The sequence below is a fragment of the Bos taurus genome, chromosome 2 (genome assembly GCF_002263795.3).
Source record: "Bos taurus isolate L1 Dominette 01449 registration number 42190680 breed Hereford chromosome 2, ARS-UCD2.0, whole genome shotgun sequence".
Classification (NCBI taxonomy): Eukaryota; Metazoa; Chordata; class Mammalia; order Artiodactyla; family Bovidae; genus Bos; species Bos taurus.
This window is the reverse complement of record NC_037329.1, coordinates 90,559,736-90,579,910: the sequence shown is the minus strand read 5'-3', so window position 1 is coordinate 90,579,910 and position 20,175 is coordinate 90,559,736. Positions and strand designations below refer to the sequence as shown.

The following is a 20,175-nucleotide window of genomic DNA, read 5'->3' as shown; positions in this document are numbered from 1 at the left end:
TGGTTACTACACTTCCTATTTGCTATCCCACCATACCCTCCCCAAGATGCTTTCTCTTTGAATGAATTGTCCTCCAGAGTCTGCAATACCATGCTGAAGTTGAAGGATCACATTTTCTAAGAGTGAGTAATATTAGGTGGTTGTCTTACTGAAACCAGTTGAGCAGTTTGTTTCCATTCATGGAGTATAGGGCACTTTATCTCCTTACTCTTCCTCCCTTTGTTTCTACCTCCTAAATGCCCTCTCTTGCTTCCGATATGTCCATCTCTTGGAGACCCACTTCTTGAACTCAAAGCTGAACTGATGCCAGGGCTATACCACATAAATAGATTTGTAGGTGGGAAGCAGTTTAAAGAAAGGTCAATAGCAAAAGAGGTGGACTTGAGCTCCCCAAAAGGACCATTCCAAAGTGAGGTAGACCCCCAGCCAAGGCACGATGGAATCCCTCACAGTAGCTCCAGTTTTATTTTGTTAGTTTGAAGTCTTCTGAAAAAGGCTTTAGGGACAATGACCTAGAGAAGCATTTAAGGTTTTGGCTGGTATAACTGTTCAGAATCAAAAACCTTTGTCCTATTAGTTCAGCCACATAGAATGTTGACTTGGCTGAGAAATATCCAGTAATGGGAATTCCAAGTTAGAAGACTGCAGCCAACCAGGAAATATGGATGTGGTCTTTGAGAGAAACCAGGAAGATATGATGCAACATAGCCCTTTGGTGTTGAGGAAGGTATGCTTCCAGTGGCAGAAAGCAATTGCTACAAAGAGGCATGAGGAGAGGCATGGTAGCTAGCTCAAGAGATTAGATAGCCCCCAATCTTGCATTTTGACTTCAGTGTACAGTAATACAGTGATGATCTTACTTTTTGAATTGTGCTTAAAAAGGCCAATGGGAAGTTCATCTTCCTTCACTGAGCACACACTGGCTTGGCTGGCTGAGAGGTGGGACACATTGGTCTACAAGAGGGTAAAACAACTAGTCAGGGATTTCAAAATAGCCGTGGACAGTCCACAAATGGATGAGTCAGTTCGGCCTTCATACTGGCCGCATGGAATCACAGGCCCCTGGAGGAAGGTCTTCATCTCAGATGTCATCTTCAGCTGATGAAAGAAAGGCCTCTGGAGATGAAGGAACCGATCTAAGAGGATGAAAATTATGGAGAATCACATAATCTGAGTTCTTGGGAAAGGCATTCTTGCTGGATACACACCCTCTGCCATTAGAAGCATCCTTCCCATGACTCACCCTCACAGTACCTTTAGAGAGGGGCTATGTGACATGTTACAGAAAGTGGGCTGAGCTCAGAATCTGAGGATGGGATATGATCCCTTCCTCTTTCCGTGTCACTTCAACACACTAAGCTCCTCAGCTTCTTCATTTTTATAATAGGATTTATTCCATGTCATAAGATTGTTACAATAATTTTGAGGATAAAGTCAAATAATGAGTGTGAAAGCAGCTTTTAAAACAGTAAATGCCACCAAATGTCAAGTAATATTATTCCAAATAACATTTGGGCCTCTGTGATGACTTACCACATTCTGTCTAGAAAGATAATTATTTGCTTATTCCTCCACTGGGGAGGCTGTGCTCATTCACCCTGAATTAGGCTCCAGGTTACCTCAGGTGGAGTGTCTTTTTTTTTATCTTGAATCCCTCCAGCCCCTGGGAAAGCACGTTTTCTATAGTGGCTGCTTGGTTAGTACTTCTTGGACTGGATCACTTATAATAAACAATTGTCTTGGTCAAAATTCCTTTTTTCCACCACTGTGGTACTAATTGAGAAAATTCCAATTAGAACTTTTTTTTTTTCAACCAGAGAGTAAGAGGCACAATGTGTGTTTACCAAAGACTTGACATTTTAATGGTACCCTTTTAACTAGTTTACTTTTTTATGAAATGTGAGGAATATAGATTCAGAGGTAAGAAATGTTACAAGTTGAAAAGTAAGAGTTGAAGAACCAAGTTTTATTAAATTACATTAATGTCACTGAGAGTGAAATAAGAGAAAAATAGAACAGACCCACACGTAGGATTTCCTGAAGCCCTGTTAGACTGTTATTCACCGTCCACATATGCATATACAAAAATATACTATCTATAAATAGCCACCTGCCTTTTCAGTGAAATTAAAGATGGGAGAGTTAGAAGAGAATTTCCCAGTATAATTACAGGGTTCAAACCTACAGCTGTTAGACTCCTGTAGTTCTGTCCAGAGAACTAATATCACTATTGCTAATATCACTATTTTCTATCAAGCACATTAAAAAAAAACAAACCTACTTTTAATGGGTAAGATGTTGTCAATAGGGCTTTTGTTTCTTGCCAAGATTCTCACAAACCTACTTTAAAAGATTAGGTGTTGCATATTGTATAGACTAATTTTGTTTGATAAACTGAAGTCAATTTTCACAAGTCTTTCTGCTCCTCATCTAGGGATTAACACCAAACTCCCACCAGTGTTTTTCCTCAACTCCACACATGCCCTTCCATACACACTTTCTTTCACCTATTTTCTGCGAAGATGTACCTCCTGAAAGATCCTTGAGCCTCTAAAATTCTTAGGTAAGAATCTACTACCTTAGGACGCACCACAGTGTGAAAGGAACAAAACAGAACCCTTTCATCTTTGCTTACAAAAAAGCAGGTAGTAATTTATTCATATGCAGTCTTTGTTCCCTCACTAAAGACCAGTGCTCTTCAGTCTGCGAGAGCTCTGAAGGACGAGGCCATGCTGACGAGAGGAAGGGGACACATTTACAGGAGCAACCACCTCGCTCTCCCCACAGAAGGGTCTAAGTGCCTTTAGCAGTTAATTTGAGAGCAAAAAACCCCATTGGGAGCCTTCCATCGACTCTAAAAGCAAACATTCTTAACAGGCAGTATTAGTGTGGTGTTAAAAGAGGCATGCTTTAACCTAAAAGGTGTCATTTTATGAGCAAAAACTGGATAAACCTTAAGAGACTTGAAGTCGTTTTTTTTTTTTTCTTTCCTAGCCGCCAAAATCTTCACCGTTTAAGATGACCTCACACCCATTGTGATGTTCAAAACCCAGGAGGATCTTAAAGCCGCTTTGCACACACTGTGTGGTTGCACGCCTTCCTCCTCCTGGTGAGGACTCTCTGTCACTGGTTTTCATTCTTTGTGTTTGTAAAACACACCAGCCATGTGTGTGTGAGCCTGTTAATTAAAACAAAAACAGAAACTGTTTCTGTTGAGCTTTAGAAGTGCAGAAATTTAGAGCTGAGGGAGGACAGGAGAAACAGCAGCGTCCTGTCTGTTGCTGTGATGGCTGCGGAGAATGAGTGGACTCTAGACAGACACCTGAATTAAAGTGGGGAAAAAAAGAATCTGGTGAAGCATGAAAATGGAAGTCTTTAGAATGCCTTTATCATTTCCCTGAGGGACTGTTGAATATCAAAGCGCCTGGATAGTGAAGGCTTCTTCGTCTAATCTGATTCCAAAGTTAGCCTCCCCGGCAAGAGGAAAGAATAGTTTCAGTGGCTTCTGAGGCCATGCCGGGGTCAGGCGTGGAGTCTATTACTGCTGGAGCTGCTGAGTCACTGCCACCTCGGGGAATCACTTGACCTCCAGCTCAGTTGACCTAGAAGGGAGAGTGAAGCCTACAGCCAGGGAGGCTCCCAGAGCAAGGCTCCCATTATAATCTCTGGAATCAACTACAGACCTTCCAGTCACCTGAACCCAAAGGATTTAAGCCCTAACAATTCAAATAAGGGGCCTTAGAATCAGTAAAAAAAAAAAAAAAAAAACATTCATAGCATTCTCCCCAAGGAAAATATCTCCAGAAAAGTGGACCAAAAATATCTAGTCCTCTTTCAAATATGGACTCCATGCCTGAAGGGTAGTAAAAACATGGATCAGACAGCACCTCTCTAAAAGAGATGCTTATTCTGTACCTTCAGTAAATGATTCAGGGCAGGATGTGAAAACGCTTAGGGGTGTCTGTGCCCCAGGGTGGTGGGAAGAGAGGCAGGAAGCAACAACAACAGAAAAAAAAAAAAAAAATTAAAGGACAGTTAAGGCATTCATTAAACTCTGTATTTTAAAAGGCAAGGAAAAAAGACCTTCATATATATAACATCTTCTTTTCAGTTCAGTTCAGTCGCTCAATCGTGTCTGACTCTTTGCGACCCCATGAATCGAAGCACGCCAGGCCTCCCTGTCCATCACCAACTCCTGGAGTTCACTCAGACTCACGTCCATCGAGTCAGTGATGCCATCCAGCCATCTCATCCTCTGTTGTCCCCTTCTCCTCTTGCCCCCAATCCCTCCCAGCATCAGGGTCTTTTCCAATGAGTCAATTCTTCACATGAGGTGGCCAAAGTACTGGAGTTTCAGCTTTAGCATCATTCCTTCCAAAGAAATCCCAGGGCTGATCTCCTTCAGAATGGACTGGTTGGATCTCCTTGCAGTCCAAGGGACTCTCAAGAGTCTTCTCCAACACCACAGTTCAAAAGCATCAATTCTTCGGCACTCAGCTTTCTTCACAGTCCAACTCTCACATCCATACATGACCATAGGAAAAACCATAGCCTTGACTAGACAGACCTTTGTTGGCAAAGTAATATCTCCGCTTTTCAATATGCTATCTAGATTGGTCATAACCTTCCTTCCAAGGAGTAAGTGTCTTCTTTTATGAGGGACATATTCAGTGGGTGTCCCTCCATACCATCTTTCCATAATACAAAATTCTGTTCTTTGGCTTATATAGGAACTATAAACTAAATAAACGTTCACTTTGTATTAAAAAAAAAAATTTATTTGTGATCTGTACATGTGATAAAGTGGGGCTTCCTTGTAGACTTTAAAAGGCAAAACAAAACAAAAATTCAAAGTAAAAATGTATAAATACAATATATATTTTCTTACAAAAATGGAAGATTTACAAAATATACATACTGCACTCGTCTCTATTTTACAAATTTCACATGCAAGAGATATAACACAAAAGATGCCAAAAACTGTGTAGTGGGCGTTTTAAAAATCTGACAAATGAGACAGTTTTGGAGGTTTAAGAAACATAAGGTCAATGTTAAACTTTAATATAAAAAGCAGCTTCACTCAACTGAACATTACATGTATAAAGCAACTTGTACTCTCGTAGTACCCTCTATGATTTAAAAACTGTTTCAAACAGCATTTAAAGACCGTTTTGAGAAACAGGATAGTGTTGCTGGATTGGAAGGTGATGTCAAAGGTGGAGTAAAGGTTAGCTCCCATGATTCTCTGTTCAGCTTTAGACCATTATGCAAAGGAATTGGAGTTCTATTATAGAGGGAAAAAAAGTACATGATTTAAGATTAATAAATTTAAGTCATCCAGCACATTTCAAAGAACTCCAGACTTACTTTGAAGTTTACCTTCTTTTAACGACTTTCCTTAAAAATGAGGCCCATGGTTTGAACTGTCCTCTTCACTCACTGTCATTTCTGCAGGTCACCTCCCCACCCAGCCACACAAAGACAGGGTCAGCATACACATGATATTTTATAAACGGATTTATGGAACAAAGAAAACAGGACAAAATGCTCCTTTGACTTTTAAAAAAATTTAACGTTCCTTTATTATGAGGCTAAAGGCATTATGCTTCTCCTTTTATCTTAGAGGATTCAAATTGGAAGGAAAAAAAAAATCGAAAAACAAAACCTAAATGCAGGTTTAAGGGAAGAAAAAGAAAATGAAGGGAGAGATTTCCCTGAATGTTTTAACAGAGCCTGTTGGATCATGTGTTCTGAATTAAATTTACTTAAACACAGCAAAACCCCTTGCATTTCCTTTAGCCAAGTCAGTACCTCTGACAGAAAGGGGTATGGAAGCACAGCGCCCTTCACTTTTCCTTAAAAAGGAATGTTTATTACAACCAAATTAACATCCAAAGGGAAACCTCAGATTTGCGCTGCTTTGCCTATAAAAGTTGCTGTCTTCACAGTTGTGCCTTTCCACAGGGAGACACTTGTTTCCTCTTTTGTCTCTTACAACAAAGACAAGGGGAAAAAAATGCATTCCTGTTTTGAAAAGCAACAAGTCATCACTTCTTTTCAGGATATTAAACCAAATAAAACAGCCTTCTTTCTTCTGCCTGCTTCCCCAGAAAATAAAAAAGTAGTAGAAATACCTACTACTAGCCTCCTTTTCCTTGTTGCAAAATGTTGTCATTTCTTTTTGCATCCTCACATCAGGATTCTAGGAGGCAGGCCTCCCAAGACTTCAAAATGCTTATTTTACAAGACTTGAAAGGAGTAGAGGAAGAAAAACAGGCGGGGAGGAGGCAGAGGTGGAGACTGTAATGTCTGACCCTGGAAATTAACCCATCTGGGCTCCAGTTTGGCCCCAGTGAAAAGAGATTATGGTTTGACCACCGCTTGACAAGGACACTGCAGGGAGTCCTCCCTTTTCCCAACAAAGCGGCGGCCGCAGATAGCTGTACCTTTCACCCGGGCCTCACAGGAGTGAGGACAGGCCACTTGTCTTGCATCAGGGGAATCGCTCACAGTCCCAGTTCGGCCCAGAGCCGGGAAGAACTCACAGCAACCTTCTGATCTCAATCTTTTTCGACAGGCCCAGGGCGGCCCGTACCGCACATGATTAACGTCACTGTTAACATCACCAGCATCATCCTGCAAGTCTTTGCCAGAAGTCTTTTCATCCAAACCGTCTTTCCACCCAGGCCTCTTTTCCCAACCCACATATATCTACATATATCTTCTCATTTCCAGGTCACTTCTCACTGGAGCGGAAGGAGGTTCCAGAAACAAGTCCCCCCACCCCGCAGTTCTTTCCCTACCGCCCCTTTCCCACCCCCGGCGGCGGGAAGGAAGGGTGGGGGAGGGGCCGGGGTTCATACCGCAGTCTCCCCCTTGCTGCTGTGGCTGAGTCTGTGGTAGAAGCGGCGCCACGACTGCAGGGTCTTGCCCGACCAGATCCAGAAGCCAGTGGTGATGCCGACGATCATGGTCATCAGGTACTTGATCATGAAGACGGTGAAGTCGGGGCTCATGGGCGGGAAGTGGCCGGGCGGGCAGGGCACCGCGTAGCTCTTGCACGTCTGCAGGAGCCAGGTGCGTTCCCAGTGTTCGCGGAAGGCCTGCTCATAGAAGTAGCAGGCCAGAACGATGGTGGCCGGCACCGTGTAGAGCACGCTGAAAACGCCGATGCGCACCATCAGCTTCTCCAGCTTCTCGGTCTTGGTGCCGTCGTGCTTCATGATGGTGCGGATGCGGAAGAGAGACACGAAGCCCGCCAGCAGGAAGGACGTGCCGATGAAGAGGTAGACGAACAGGGGCGCCAGCACGAAGCCCCGCAGCGCGTCCACGCTGGACAGGCCCACATAGCACACCCCGCTGAGCAGGTCCCCGTCCACCTGGCCCATAGCCAGGATGGTGATGGTCTTGACAGCGGGCACAGCCCAGGCGGCCAGGTGGAAGTACTGCGAGTTGGCCTCAATGGCCTCGTGGCCCCACTTCATGCCGGCCGCCAGGAACCAAGTGAGCGACAAGATGACCCACCAGATGGAACTGGCCATGCCGAAGAAGTAGAGCACCATGAAGAGGATTGTGCAGCCCTCCTTCTTGGTGCCCTGCGCCACCGTGCGGTAGCCGTCGTCGGAGAAGCGCTCCACGCACACCGCGCGGTCCTCCAGCAGGAAGCCGGCCACGTGCGCCACGGCCACCATGAAGTAGCAGCCCGACAGGAAGATGATGGGCCGCTCCGGGTAGCTGAACCGCCGCATGTCCACTAGGTAGGTGAGCACGGTGAAGAGAGTCGAGGCGCAGCACAGCACAGACCACACGCCCACCCAGAGGCGGGCGAAGCGCCTCTCCTCCTCCTTAAAGTACATAAGGCCGTTGGCGCGGCCCGGCTCGCAAGGGGCGCCGCAGTCGCGCTCGCCCAGGAAGCGGTAGCCCAGGTAGGGGGGTACCTTGAGCTGGCGGGGGCACGAGAAGGGGAAAGCGGAGCGGCCCCGGCCGTCAGCGGCCCCCGGAGGCAGCGCGGTGAAGGGCAGGTCGGGCAGGTAGGGTGCGGTAGGGTAGGCGGTGGGGCCGCCGCCCGCGCCCCCGGAGCCGTCCGACGTGTTTTGGCCCACGCAGATCTCGCCAGCGCCGTGCACGGGGAAGTTTTCGCAACGCAGCCGCTCAGGCCATTGGAAACCGAACTTGTTCATGAGTGCCTCACAGCCCTGGCGGGCACGCTCGCACAGAGAGCGGCACGGAGGGATGGCCTTGTCGAGCACTGTACACACGGGTGCGTACATGGAGCAGAGGAAGAAGCGCAGCTCGGGTGAACACTGCACCTTCACCAGCGGGTAGAACTGGTGCACCTCGAGGCCCGCTTCCTCTTGGTTCGTGTGACCCAGCAGGTTGGGCAGGATGGTCTGGTTGTAGGCGATGTCCGTGCACAGGGGGATGGAGATGGGCTGGCAGAAGCCGTGGTCTGGCACTGAGATGCCCTTCTCTCCGTGGTACGGCTGCGCCCCGGCGCCCGCGGGCAGTGAGCCCAGCAGCGCCAGCACCACGGTGCAAAGGTCCAGAGGCAAGCGCGACGCCGCCGCGCGGGAGCCCCGCATCGCCGGCCGCGGGTGCAGCGGCACTCTCAGCCCGAGAAATGCGACCAGGCAGCCGGGAGCGGCTGGGATCCGGGGAGGCGCCGCTGCGCCGGGCGCATGAGAGTCCTCCAGGCGCCGGGGCTGGGCCGTGGGCGGCGCGGAACAGAGGGCGCTGCAGCTGGGGTGCTCGCGCCACGGGGGCGCCGCCGCCTCCGCCCAGCACTGGCGCAGCCGCCTGGGGTCCAAACTCGTCTCCCTGGGCTGGGGGCGCAGATGGGGGGGCCGCCTTCTCCTCTCGATGCGACGTAACGGTGCGGCTTTTTCTGCGGCGAGAAGCAACAAGCGTCTCCGGTTACCCTTCAAAGTTTGCCCAAGTCTCCTGACTCACTGAGCTCAATAAGGCGCGCGCCCCCCTACACACCAAGTCTGGCCCCCGGCAAGCGAGAGCCCGGCGCCGCCGCTTGCTAGCCAAAGCCGCCGCCTCAACGGTGCTGCTCCGCCTTCTCTCCTCGAGGCTCGGCTCGCCGCCGCCGCCGCCGCCTCCTCCTCCTCCTTCGCCTCCTTCTCCGCTCCTCGCTCCTTCTTCAGCCCCAAAAGCTTGGCTCCAACTTTCAGCCAAACGGCTGATTCTCGCTCTGAGTCCGATCGGCGTCTTGGAGCCAAGAGCTCGGCGAGTTCTTTTAAGAAATCCAGTCACACTGCGTCCGAAGCTGCGAGGTCCTGGTGCCCGCGGCCTGGCCCTGGCCTCTCCAGCCCCGCGCAACTCTGAGCGGTGAGGGAGCGCTGCCCGCCGGGAGGGAGCGCAGAGTAACGCCTTGGAGCCGCGCAACTCTACAGAAGAAGCGTCGGGCTCTCAGGGTTCCGGACCGCCCCGCCCCCTCCCCTCCCCCCATTCACAAACCACTCCGGGGGCGGGCCCTCGAGCTCCAGGGAGGCCCAATAGCAGCCTTTGTTTTCTGTGTGACTGCCTTCGGATTGGGTGGAAGTCGGAAGGGGCGGGCGAGGGAACGCGAGAGGCTAGGTCTGCGGAGCTCTGGGCGGATTCCTGAGGGGAGGGGCAGGGGGCTGGGAGGGAAAAGTTAAGAAAAACTTTTACCCTGAATTCACTAGGGGGAGGGGGTAGAGAAGCGCATCAGAAAGGGAATTTGCTTCAAAGATTTGTTCCTCTTCCGGGTACACTAAAATACACATTCCTGAACAGAAGGGCACACCGGGCAGAGCTTTTGCATGGAGAGCCTGAGAATAAGAGTACTGCCTCCGCGGAGAGAGACGTGACCCCGAGTCGTGTTTAGCCCTCCTTGGGCTGAAAATGCTGGGTTTGGCGGGGGCCTTTTAGGTAGCAGGATCCTAAATGTGGGGTTCGGAATGGGGCAAGAAATGGGTGCGCCTCGCGGATTGCTTTTCTCTCCGCACACTCAGACCACGTGAAGCCACAATCCCCGCTCACCCCCTCTCCGGGTTGTAAAAAAGAGGAGGGGCCGAGGCCGAAGAGAAGTAGGAGTCTGGCAGAGGGGGCCGGCTTAAGGCAGGAGGAAGTGTCGACCCCTCCAAGGGGACAGGGCCGACGAGCGGCGGGCGCGGGGGACCCAGGCATCAGGCCACCCTGCCCGCACGTACGGCCCAGAGTCTAGGGATTTGGTATAGCTTTAGTGAAGTCATAAGAAAACTAGTGCGGGAAATTATTGTAAAAAAACCTGCGGCCGAGTGCCCAGGAACACTGTACAGGTTTACAGCGAGTATTTAATTGCCCTATTTTCTTTAGTTCTGCGGCGTGTGGCCCTTGGGAGTCCCACCTTCGTCGCGGAAGCAATGATTCGATTCTTGGAATCTGCGTAGAAAAGTTTTAATGCGTATTAGAAACCAAAGGCATTTGCTAATTAAAGAGTTTTCAAAACACAAAGAGAAGTACTTCTTGTTCTCGGGTAGCGTTTTCTGATTGGCAAGCGTTCTTTTGTTCTCGATCAAATCTTCGCCCCGCTGAAGGCACTGGGCCTTGGCGCGCGCTCTCTGGTTACTCCCGGCGAAATCAGAAGTTACAGCGGGTGGAGGTGGGGGATGTTACTACCCTCCCACCGGACTGAGAGGAATAGCATGAATTCCCATGGAATTTCCATGCTAAGCAAGGAAAAATCTTCTCTGTGACATTCCCTCTACCTCCCCCCGCCTCCCCCCCTACCCCCGCGCTATCCTTTGCCTTAAAAAACGTTACTCCTGGCCTAGCCCTTCCTCCTGCCAGCTCAGTTCCAGGCGCTAGAGCCCTGAGGGATTCTGATCAGGATGCATGTTTGCAGAAGTTAGAAGTTGCTGCCTCTGCTGCCCCCGGTGAGCCTCTTCTCCAGCAAGAAAAGACTAATCCTGAAACCGAAGACAATTAATTGGGTTCCCTTCCATAGGAGACTTTGGCCTCCTCTGTTTTTCTTTTATTTATTTTCTATTACTGGTTTATGGGGAATCTGTTCTTGCACTTCACAGTTCTTTGTCCTCCACTCTTGTTAATGGGTCTGGAAGGCTGAATCATTTAGGCCAAGGTAGGGTGTCAGACTGCTCACATTCTCCATCCGGTCCTCAACAGGAATCCTCGTCTTTTTTCTTCCAAAGGATCAGTTTTCCCTTCACACCCAGGACTTTTTTTTTCTTCTTTTCTTTTCTTTTGGGCAATCTGCCTCAAGGTAATATGAAAGATTAATAATATTTTCTTTAAACATATTTCCTTCTCTCTTTGTATTTTTTCAAGGGCTCCTCTTTTTCTTTCTAAATTATTATTCTTATCACCTAACATTGGGGAGCCTTGATATTGATTGCATTGAAAGATGCTGTTTAAAGACAATGCAGCTTCTTTGCTTTGTCATTTAAAATGTGTGTATGGTGGGGGGTTGGAAATCCTTTTTTCTCTCTGTGAGCTCCAGGATGTTCTCCTTTCCTAAATCAAATTTTCATGCTTATTCATCAGGCCACTGATCTAAGTCATCTTTGCTTATTGAGGGAGAAATTGCAAGCACTGTCATCTAATAAAATGAAAACCGACAGGATAAAATACTGTCTTAAATACAACTAAACCAATTTAGTTATGAGCTTCTTCTCCTCATAGCCTCAGACAGCTGCCTGATGAGGTAATAAGGATAATTCTTTTTTTAAGAGGGGAAAAAATAGCCATTTAAAAATTCAAGGGACAAATGAAATATTTTTTAAAACAATCTGTGTATTAGATGCAGAAAACCCATCCCCATTTATCTTGATGAACTGTATCACAGATGAGAGTCTTGCTCTGACTCAGGTAGACAAGCGCAAAAAACAGAGAAGCAAAGGCCAATTTTGGGGGGAGTGTTTTGTGTTTTTTAGGAGGATTAAAAAAAAAAAAAACACTCCAAAATTATCTGGAAAATAAAAATTCACTGTTTATGAGAGAGGTGTGGTAGCTTTCTGTGCCTTACCTGACATAGCATGCTGATTTCAAGGAGCTAAGGAATAACAGGGAATAGTTCAGAAAAGTAAGCTCACTGTGTAGGGGGCTAAATAGTCTGTTTTAGGCTCTGTGATGGATGTAGTAACATTGGTTCACATCTGTTTAGAATCAATTTAATTGTCTTTTCCAAGTAACACCTTCCACACCCAACTCCCAAAGCCACTAACTGGTATCTTCCTTGGAAAGCTAAGGGTGGAAAATTTTCTAACCGTCTGCTGCAAAACTTCCAATTGTCTCTGCCCTTTAAAACAACAAAAGCTTTTATTTCTTCACATCATAGTCATGTGGTTCCATAGAAAAGTGATGCTATTCATTGGCTCCAGTTATTTAAATATTACTTATCTTGGCCAAGTCCCAGGTTTATCTAGTTGAATTTCATTCTGATGTCAGGCCAGATTTGAAAATGGCCACCTTCGTAGTGCCACAATCCTGTGGTTGTAGTGAAACTCCAGCTTCAGGAATTACTCATGCAAGACCAGAAAGGGCAGCTTTTAGCATATGCTTTCTGGCCTCTCTTTTACCAGACAATTTGTGACTTTATAACATTGAGGATTTGTGATTACCAATGGCCAGGTTGCCTTTGGCTTCTTTTCACTTTAGTTGGGAGTGTTGGATCATTCAAAAAATGGAACATTTTGATCCCTAAGGCAGACTTTCAGGTATTAATGCAAGTTAGAAATGTCTAGATTGAATTAGGAGAATTAGAGGGGGGCCATGCTGAATTCTTCTAGACCCTACAAGTGGAGGTGGTTTGTGTGGCAGATTCAGTGATTGTGTCTATTCCACCATTTTCCTTGCTGGTTGAGGACTGTATTAGTTATCTGTAGTTGTATAACACATCACTCCCTAACACAACAGGTTAAAACAACAAATATTCAATATCTCACAGTTTCTCTGTGTTAGGCAATCTGGATATGCTTAGCTTGATCCTCTAGCTTGGGGTCTCTCACAAGACTGCATCAGGATGTGGTCAGGGCTGCAGTTATTTCAAGGCTCGATTGAAGGAAGATCCACTTCCAAGCTCATAACAAGGCTTTTGGCAGGCCTCAGCTTCTTTTATAAAAAAAAAAAAAACTTTTTATTTTGTATGGGTATAGTTGATTAACAAACACTGTTGTGATAGTTTCAGATGAACAGCAAAAGGGACTCAGCCATACCTATGCATGTATCCATCCATTCTCCTCCAAACTCCCCTCCAATCCAGGCTGCCATATAACACTGAGAGGAGTTCCATATGCTATACAGTAAGTCCTTGTTACCTATTTTAAATATAGCAGTGTGTACAGGTCCATCCCAAACTCCCTAACTATCTCTTCCCCCCATTCTTCCCCCCAGCAACCATAATTTTGTTCTCTAAGCCTATGAGTCTCTTTTTGTTTTGTATGTTCATTTGTATCATTTTTTTTTTTTTTTTAGATTCCACATATAAGGGATGTCATACAGTGCTTCTTCTTCTCTGATTTACTTGACTCAGTATGATAGTCTCTAGGTCCATCCATGTTGCTGCAAATGGCATTATTTCATTCTTTTTAATGGTTGAGTGATATTCTGTCATGCATGTGTACCAAATCTTCTTTCTAGTTGTTGGCCAGAGACATGGGTCCCTTACAGTGTTCACCTCTCATGTGGCCCACTTTGACTCCTGCCTCCCCTCCCCTGCCCCGAGATGGAAGTCATGGTCTTTTTGTAATCTAATCTTGGAAGTGACATCCTCTCAATTTTGCCTTACTCCATGCATTAGAAGCAAGAAACTAGGTCTATCCACAATCAAAGGGTAGTAGGGATTCCTCTAGAATGTGAAAACCCATTAGAGGGTGAGCCATTGTAGAGATGGTTCACCACTAGGGTTATTTATTCCTTCCCAAAGTATTATGGAGATAATGCCTCAGAGAAAAACAACTCTTGGGTCTCTGACTTTGGAGTGTTCAGAGAAAGGGTCACAGATAACATGAGTTGGTTGATTATAATGCCACTTGCATCTGCTGAAGTCAGAACAGAATCCTAATTCTGGTCAACTGTTTTTTCAAACACATGTCTTTGGTCTAGAAGGAGAAAGAATATGGGACAGTTGATTAATACAAGGCTATCAGCAGCCCTGCAGAAAAACCTCCAAGTTCAGAAGGTAGCCATTCTGGGGAGTCAGATTGGTACTCAAGGACCAAAGGCTTCCCTGGTGGCCCAGATGGTAAAGAATCTGCCTGCAATGTGGGAGACCTGGCTTTGAGCCCTGGTTGGGAAGATCCCCTGAAGGAGGGCATGGCAACCCACTCCAGTTTTCTTTCAGGAGAATCCCCAGGACAGAGGAGCTTGGCGGACTACAGTCCACGGGGTCACAAAGAGTTGCATACCATTGAGCGACTAAGCACAGCACAACACACACCAAGGACTTGGATCAAGTCTGTAGAGAGACTTTGGCTATTTGGGTTGTGAGATTAAAGCATCACTGGTAATTGTTTTGTTGTTATTTAGTCCCTAAATCGTGCCTGACTCTTTGCAATCCCATGGACTATATAGCCCACCAGGTTCCTCTCTCCATGGGATTTTCCAGACAAGAATTTACCCATGTCTTTATGCCAGTTTGGACAATAATGATGTGTGGGAAGGGTGGCAGAAGTGGTTAGTACAGACTAGGTTAGTTCTGCTTTTCACCATTTGATTTCCTGTGCTGCCTCAGGCGTCACTTAACATCCCTAGCTCTCCAGGGTGTTGTGAGAAATAATGAGATAATATTTGCAAAATGCTTGTAATCTATGGGCAAAAAATCATGAGGGCAGAATCCTGGTTTAGTTATATGGATGCAAATCATAGATATAAAATAAAAGAGCAAGTTAAGTGCATATTTTCTGGTGCTGGCTTTTTGTTGAGGTTGTGATTTTTTTACAGTAGTGTGCTGGGAAGTGTCTACCAACTAGCCCTCTAGGGAAAAAAACCCCTGACCGATGTACATTTGCCAATTTCCATGGTGTAAATACTGATACCATGGCTAATTTCATGTCACATAATATCACTGGACTTGGAGTTTGGAAAAGATACACATAATCAGCTCTCACAAGTCCCTGAGTACTGATCCTGTCACACCACTGGATTTGTAGGACTTATTCTGTTCAGATGATTTTGAGCATCAGAAATAGTTATATTTTTAATAGAATGACAACCATTTATAAGATACCAGTTGCTTTAGGTACACTAACTCAAATTTTATAACAATGCTTCACAGTTCCAAGTATAAGCTCCTTTTTATAGACTCAAAGCTTGGACTAAAACCTGGTCTATATAACATTTTTCACTTCACATTGCACTGCTACTTGATGTCTTCATGGCAAATTTCACTAATATTGGTCCTTTTGTTTCAAAAGGATCAAAAGCCATCCCCAAATTTAGAGATGTCCCAGAATTTCTAGGCTTGGGTTATCAAGCCCAGATTGGTGATGACCCCCTGAATATTATACCTATACAGGTTTCAAACCCACTTGGTAATGACCACTACTTTTTTCTAATTTTCCAAGGAGCAATTTAATTCCCATCACTGAAACTGCACCAGTGAGTTTCTAGATTAGGAGATGTCAGTGCTCTGCCCCAGCCCACGAGGGCAGATGGAAAATTTGACAGGGTACCAGGCCTTCCCATTTTGGCAGGCCAGGACAGTCAGCAGAGAGCTAGGAAAAGCTGCAAGAACAATTGCTCACAGTAGTAATAAAAGCCCCAGTGCCTTCTAGAAAAGTGAAGATGAGAGCTAGAGCAGTGGATCTCAAAACTGGCTGGTCATCAGCACCACCTAAAGAATTTTTCCAAAAGTTTGGGCCCCACCTCAGACATGTTGAGTCAGAATCTCTGGCGTTGGACTTGGGATTTAATTTTTAAAAGCTCATCAGGTGATTCTTTTGAATTAGTCAGATACGAGAACCTCTGACCCAGACTCATATTGCAAAGCAATGTATTGTGTTGCTCATGGCTCATAGAAGGTCTTTGGCCTTGCATAGAGTCCTCCTTACTCTACATGATGATGTTTTGAACTGAAGGATGAAATAATGAGGATGAGATATGTGGGGGGTGTGTGTGTGTGTGTGTGCGCGCGCGTGTGTGTGTGCGTGCGCATGTGCACGCAGAAAGAGAAAACGCAGGGGCGGGGGAGGGGTGTTGTTGGTTGATTGGTTGCAGGGTGTGATGTTGGGCCTGAGATCTCATTTATGAAGCTCAATGAGTTCCCAGTGGCTATTCTAAAAGGTAACAGCTTCTATTCCCAACAGTTAATTCATAGCATTTCCTCAGATGATGTTGCCATCCGTGTACCTTATACCACATTAACCCTCCCCTCAGATGACTGAGCCAGGAATAGGCAAGCATCTGACCTAGCCATGAGGTTGTCTGGCATGAGACCTCTGTCCAACAAATATGCCCACTGGCCACCCAATCAGATCCTTTCATTTGGGGAATCTGAGTGTAAAACATATTGGCAAAGAGCTGAGAAACATTCAGTGAGAAAGGAATGAGCAGAAACCAGGAAACAGAGTTGTTTCCTAGCTCCTTACCTTGGAATTCCACTATCCCCATTAATGAAGTCACCTGCCTCTCTGCCTGCTCTAGCAACTAGAGAGACCCTTTCTAACCATAGTGCTGGGGTTTGCAAAAGGGTGAAAACACAGATCTCTTCTGGCTTTCTCCTGGGGCATGGGCCCATAGCTTTTGGAAGGCTGACCTCCAAGTATCAGCACCAACCCAGGAGAGGCATCCATTCAGGCTTGACTAACAAGGCTCAGTCTTGCAGTCACCTTCATCTTGCTCAATGGCCTGAGTAAAGCATTTGAAAAGATACTTCCTAGGACTGCAGTTGTCATTGAGTTGACTCAATTGAATGCTTGCAAAAGTGTTTCAAGATAGGAATTATCTATAAAGGCACAGGAAACCTCTTTCTTCTGAGTTATTATAAGAAAGAGAAATGCTCTAAAATCAGATCAAATTGCCAACATCTGTTGGACATAGAAAAAGCAAGAGCATTCCAGAAAAACATCTACTTCTGCTTTATTGACTATGCCAAAGCCTTTGACTGTGTGGATCACAATAAACTGTGGAATATTCTTAAAGAGATGGGAATACCAGACCACCTTACCTGCCTCCTGAGAAATCTGTATACAGGTCAAGAAGCAACCATTAGAACCAGAATGGAACAATGGACTGGTTCAAAATTGGGAAAGGAGTATGTCAAGGCTGTATATAGTCACTCTGCTTATTTAACTTCTATGAAGAGTACCTCATGCAAAATGCCAGGTTGGATGAAGCACAAGCTGGAATCAAGATTTCCGGGAGAAATATCAATAACCTCAGATATGCAGATGACATCACGCTTATGGCAGAAAGTGAAGAGGAACTGAAAAGCCTGTTGATGAAGGTGAAAGAGAAGAGTGAAAAAGCTGGCTTAAAATTCAACATTCAAAAAGATTGTAGCATCTGGTCCCATCACTTCATGGCAAATAGATGGAGAAACAATGGAAACGGTGAGAAACTATTTTCTTAGGCTCCAAAATCATTGCAGATGCAGACTGCAGCCATGAAATTAAAAGACGTTTGCTTTTTGGAAGAAAAGCTATGACCAACCTAGACAGCATATTAAAAAGCAGAGACATTACTTTGCCAACAAAAGTCTGGCTAGTCAAAGCTATGGTTTTTCCAGTAGTCATGTATGGATGTGAGAGTTGGACCATAAAGACAGGTTACCATCGAAGAACTGATGCTTTTGAACTGTGGTGTTGGAGAAGGCTCTTGAGAGTCCCTTGGACTGCAAGGAGATCAAACCAGTCAATCCTAAAGGAGATCAGTCCTGAGTATCCATTGGAAGGACTGATGATGAAGCTGAAGCTCCAGTCCTTTGGCCACCTGATGCAAAGAAATGACTCTTTGGAAAAGACCCTGATGCTGGGAAAGATTGAAGGCAGGAGGAGAAGGGGATGACAGAGGATGAGATGGTTGGATGGCAACACCAACTCGATAGACATGAGTTTGAGCAAGCTCTGGGAGTTGGCGATAGACAGGGAGGCCTGGTGTGCTGCAGTCCATGGGGTCTCAAAGAGTTGGATACGACTGAGTGACTGAACTGAGCTGAACTGAAAATATATAAAGTCCTTAGCATGGTGCAGATGCTGCTAATTGCTCCTCAATATATGTTTTTCCTTTCTTTCACGGTAGTGGAGGCCCCAGACATATGACCACTTGGAATAAAGACCCCATATAAAAACCTCCCTTGGGTCCTTCCATTAAGTTCTGGCCAGTGGAATATCAGCTGTGTGTGTGCAACAACACAGCTGGAACTATGTCCCCTCCCCTGAAAGGCTGGAACTCTGGAGGCTATTATAGACCATGAAGTGACCTTGAAAAGGAGAAAAAGATAGAAGGAGCGTGGTCCCTAGCACTGTGGTGGACTATACCAGCCTATGATGAACTCCCTCGGGATTCTCCAATATGAGATCAAAATAAACTTATGTCTTGTTTAAGCCAGTGTTATTTTAGGATTTCTTATGCCTCTCAGCCAAGCCTAATTCTAATACATCTCATATCTCCTAATTCTAATATATCTCATATCTCCTAATTCTAATATATCTCATATCTCCTGATTCTAATATATCTCATCACATAGTAGGTACTCATCAAATGTCAGTTTCCTTCACCGTCTTTCTCTGAAGGTTCTATAGCTCTTTTGATGTTACTTCTATTCTCTCTTCTCTTTTAGGGCCTATCTTATACCACGTATTCATCTCAAAGGTCCTTGAGAAGAGAAACGATGTCTTATTTTTCTGTTTTGCCTTTCATAAGGTTCCATTTATTGAATCAAATTGAGTGGGATTGAGTCAGATGAAGTTAAGTGAAAAAAAAATTTTTTAAACCTCTAAGTTGCAGAAATACAGGGTTGTGAAAGACTAGCTAAGGACACAAGATCTGGGGATCATGACAGACCACAAGCTAAACATGGGTCGACAGTGAAATGTTTTAAATTGAACATGCTTTGGGATACATGAACCAAATTAAGTGACATGAAGGCAGCAGCAGAAACAGTAGTAATTAGAACAAGTTGAAAGGGAGATCCTCAAAGGGGAGGTGGCCATGGCGGGTGGGGGTGGTTAGTGGTGGAGAAATTTAATAATTAAAAAAATCTACTTTAAAAAAACAAAACTAGTTCCTGAGTCCTACCCCAGAGAATCTACTTAAAATCTCCCATGTGCCCTGGAATGTACAGCTGGGATCCCAAACAGTTGAGAAGACTAGGTGAGAATGTTTGGTTGTTTCACTTGGAAAAATATAGGAAGTCATTTAACTGTCTTCCCGAGTCTAGGGACACTCGTTTTAGGATTTCTCTTTCCAGAGTATCAAACACAGGAGAAAGCCTTCAGTTACAGCTAAGGAAATGAAAGGAATTCCCCGGGTCTTGATCCAGCCACTAACCGCCTTGGCCTTGAGCGAATCGGTTAACCTCCGTGGGCCCGTGTCTTCATTGATAAGGCCAGGAAGCTGGGCTCTGTGATCTGGCCCAAGGAGAGCCTTAGGCTTCTTTGGGGTTCCTCCCCTGGGCCACGACTTCTCACAATAGGGGCTTTGTCGTGTATTCTGTGGAAGTGACCCTCGAAGCCAAGCCAGCCTCTTCTCAGCTCCTGACGGAGTGGCACAGAGCAGCCCCTTCGCTGTGCCCGACGTGTGCCCTGAAGGCGAGCGCGCGGTCTGAGAGCGCCCTTGAGGGCCACTTACCCCCCGCTTTTCTTCTCGTTCACATTTCCACTTACTCCCTTCCGCCTCTCCCTGCCCCTCCTTCCTATTGTAAAATAGTACTTTAAGCTCTCGAGCCAGGCTCTTCAATTAAGGTGTAGACAAAGTGGTTTGACTCCACTTGATTAAAAACGCTGTGAATGGAAGAGAACACAAACCTCAAAACATTTGCTTTTCAAAGCCGGGGAACAGGGGGGTGGGGGTGGGGGTGGGGGTGGGGGTGGGGGGCGCGGCGCGGAGGAGAAACTGTGACGGGATCTCGAATTTGCCAGATGTCAGTTTAAAGGCACCTAAAGAATTCCTAAGCCTTTGTTTACCAAATCCTATCTCTACTGGGTCAGAAACTCACTGCAGCCGGAGCCTGTGGCCCCTTGCAGGAGGGGCCACCGAAAGGCCAAAATC

At 46.0% G+C, this 20,175-nt stretch overlaps 1 protein-coding gene across 1 annotated transcript; it reads right to left on the bottom strand.

Annotated features, from left to right (window-relative positions):
• Positions 1 to 6,434: 6,434 nt before the first annotated feature.
• On the bottom strand, positions 6,435 to 8,641 carry FZD7 (frizzled class receptor 7). Its single transcript, NM_001144091.1, has one exon. It carries the CDS (start codon positions 8,580 to 8,582, stop codon positions 6,858 to 6,860), a length of 1,725 nt encoding a protein of 574 aa, NP_001137563.1. The 5' UTR covers positions 8,583 to 8,641; the 3' UTR covers positions 6,435 to 6,857.
• Positions 8,642 to 20,175: the final 11,534 nt, after the last annotated feature.

What these genes read in the sequence shown, in the direction of transcription:
- FZD7 (NM_001144091.1), bottom strand. Translation starts at nt 8,582, where the DNA reads ATGCGGGGCTCCCGCGCGGCGGCGTCGCGCTTGCCTCTGGACCTTTGC.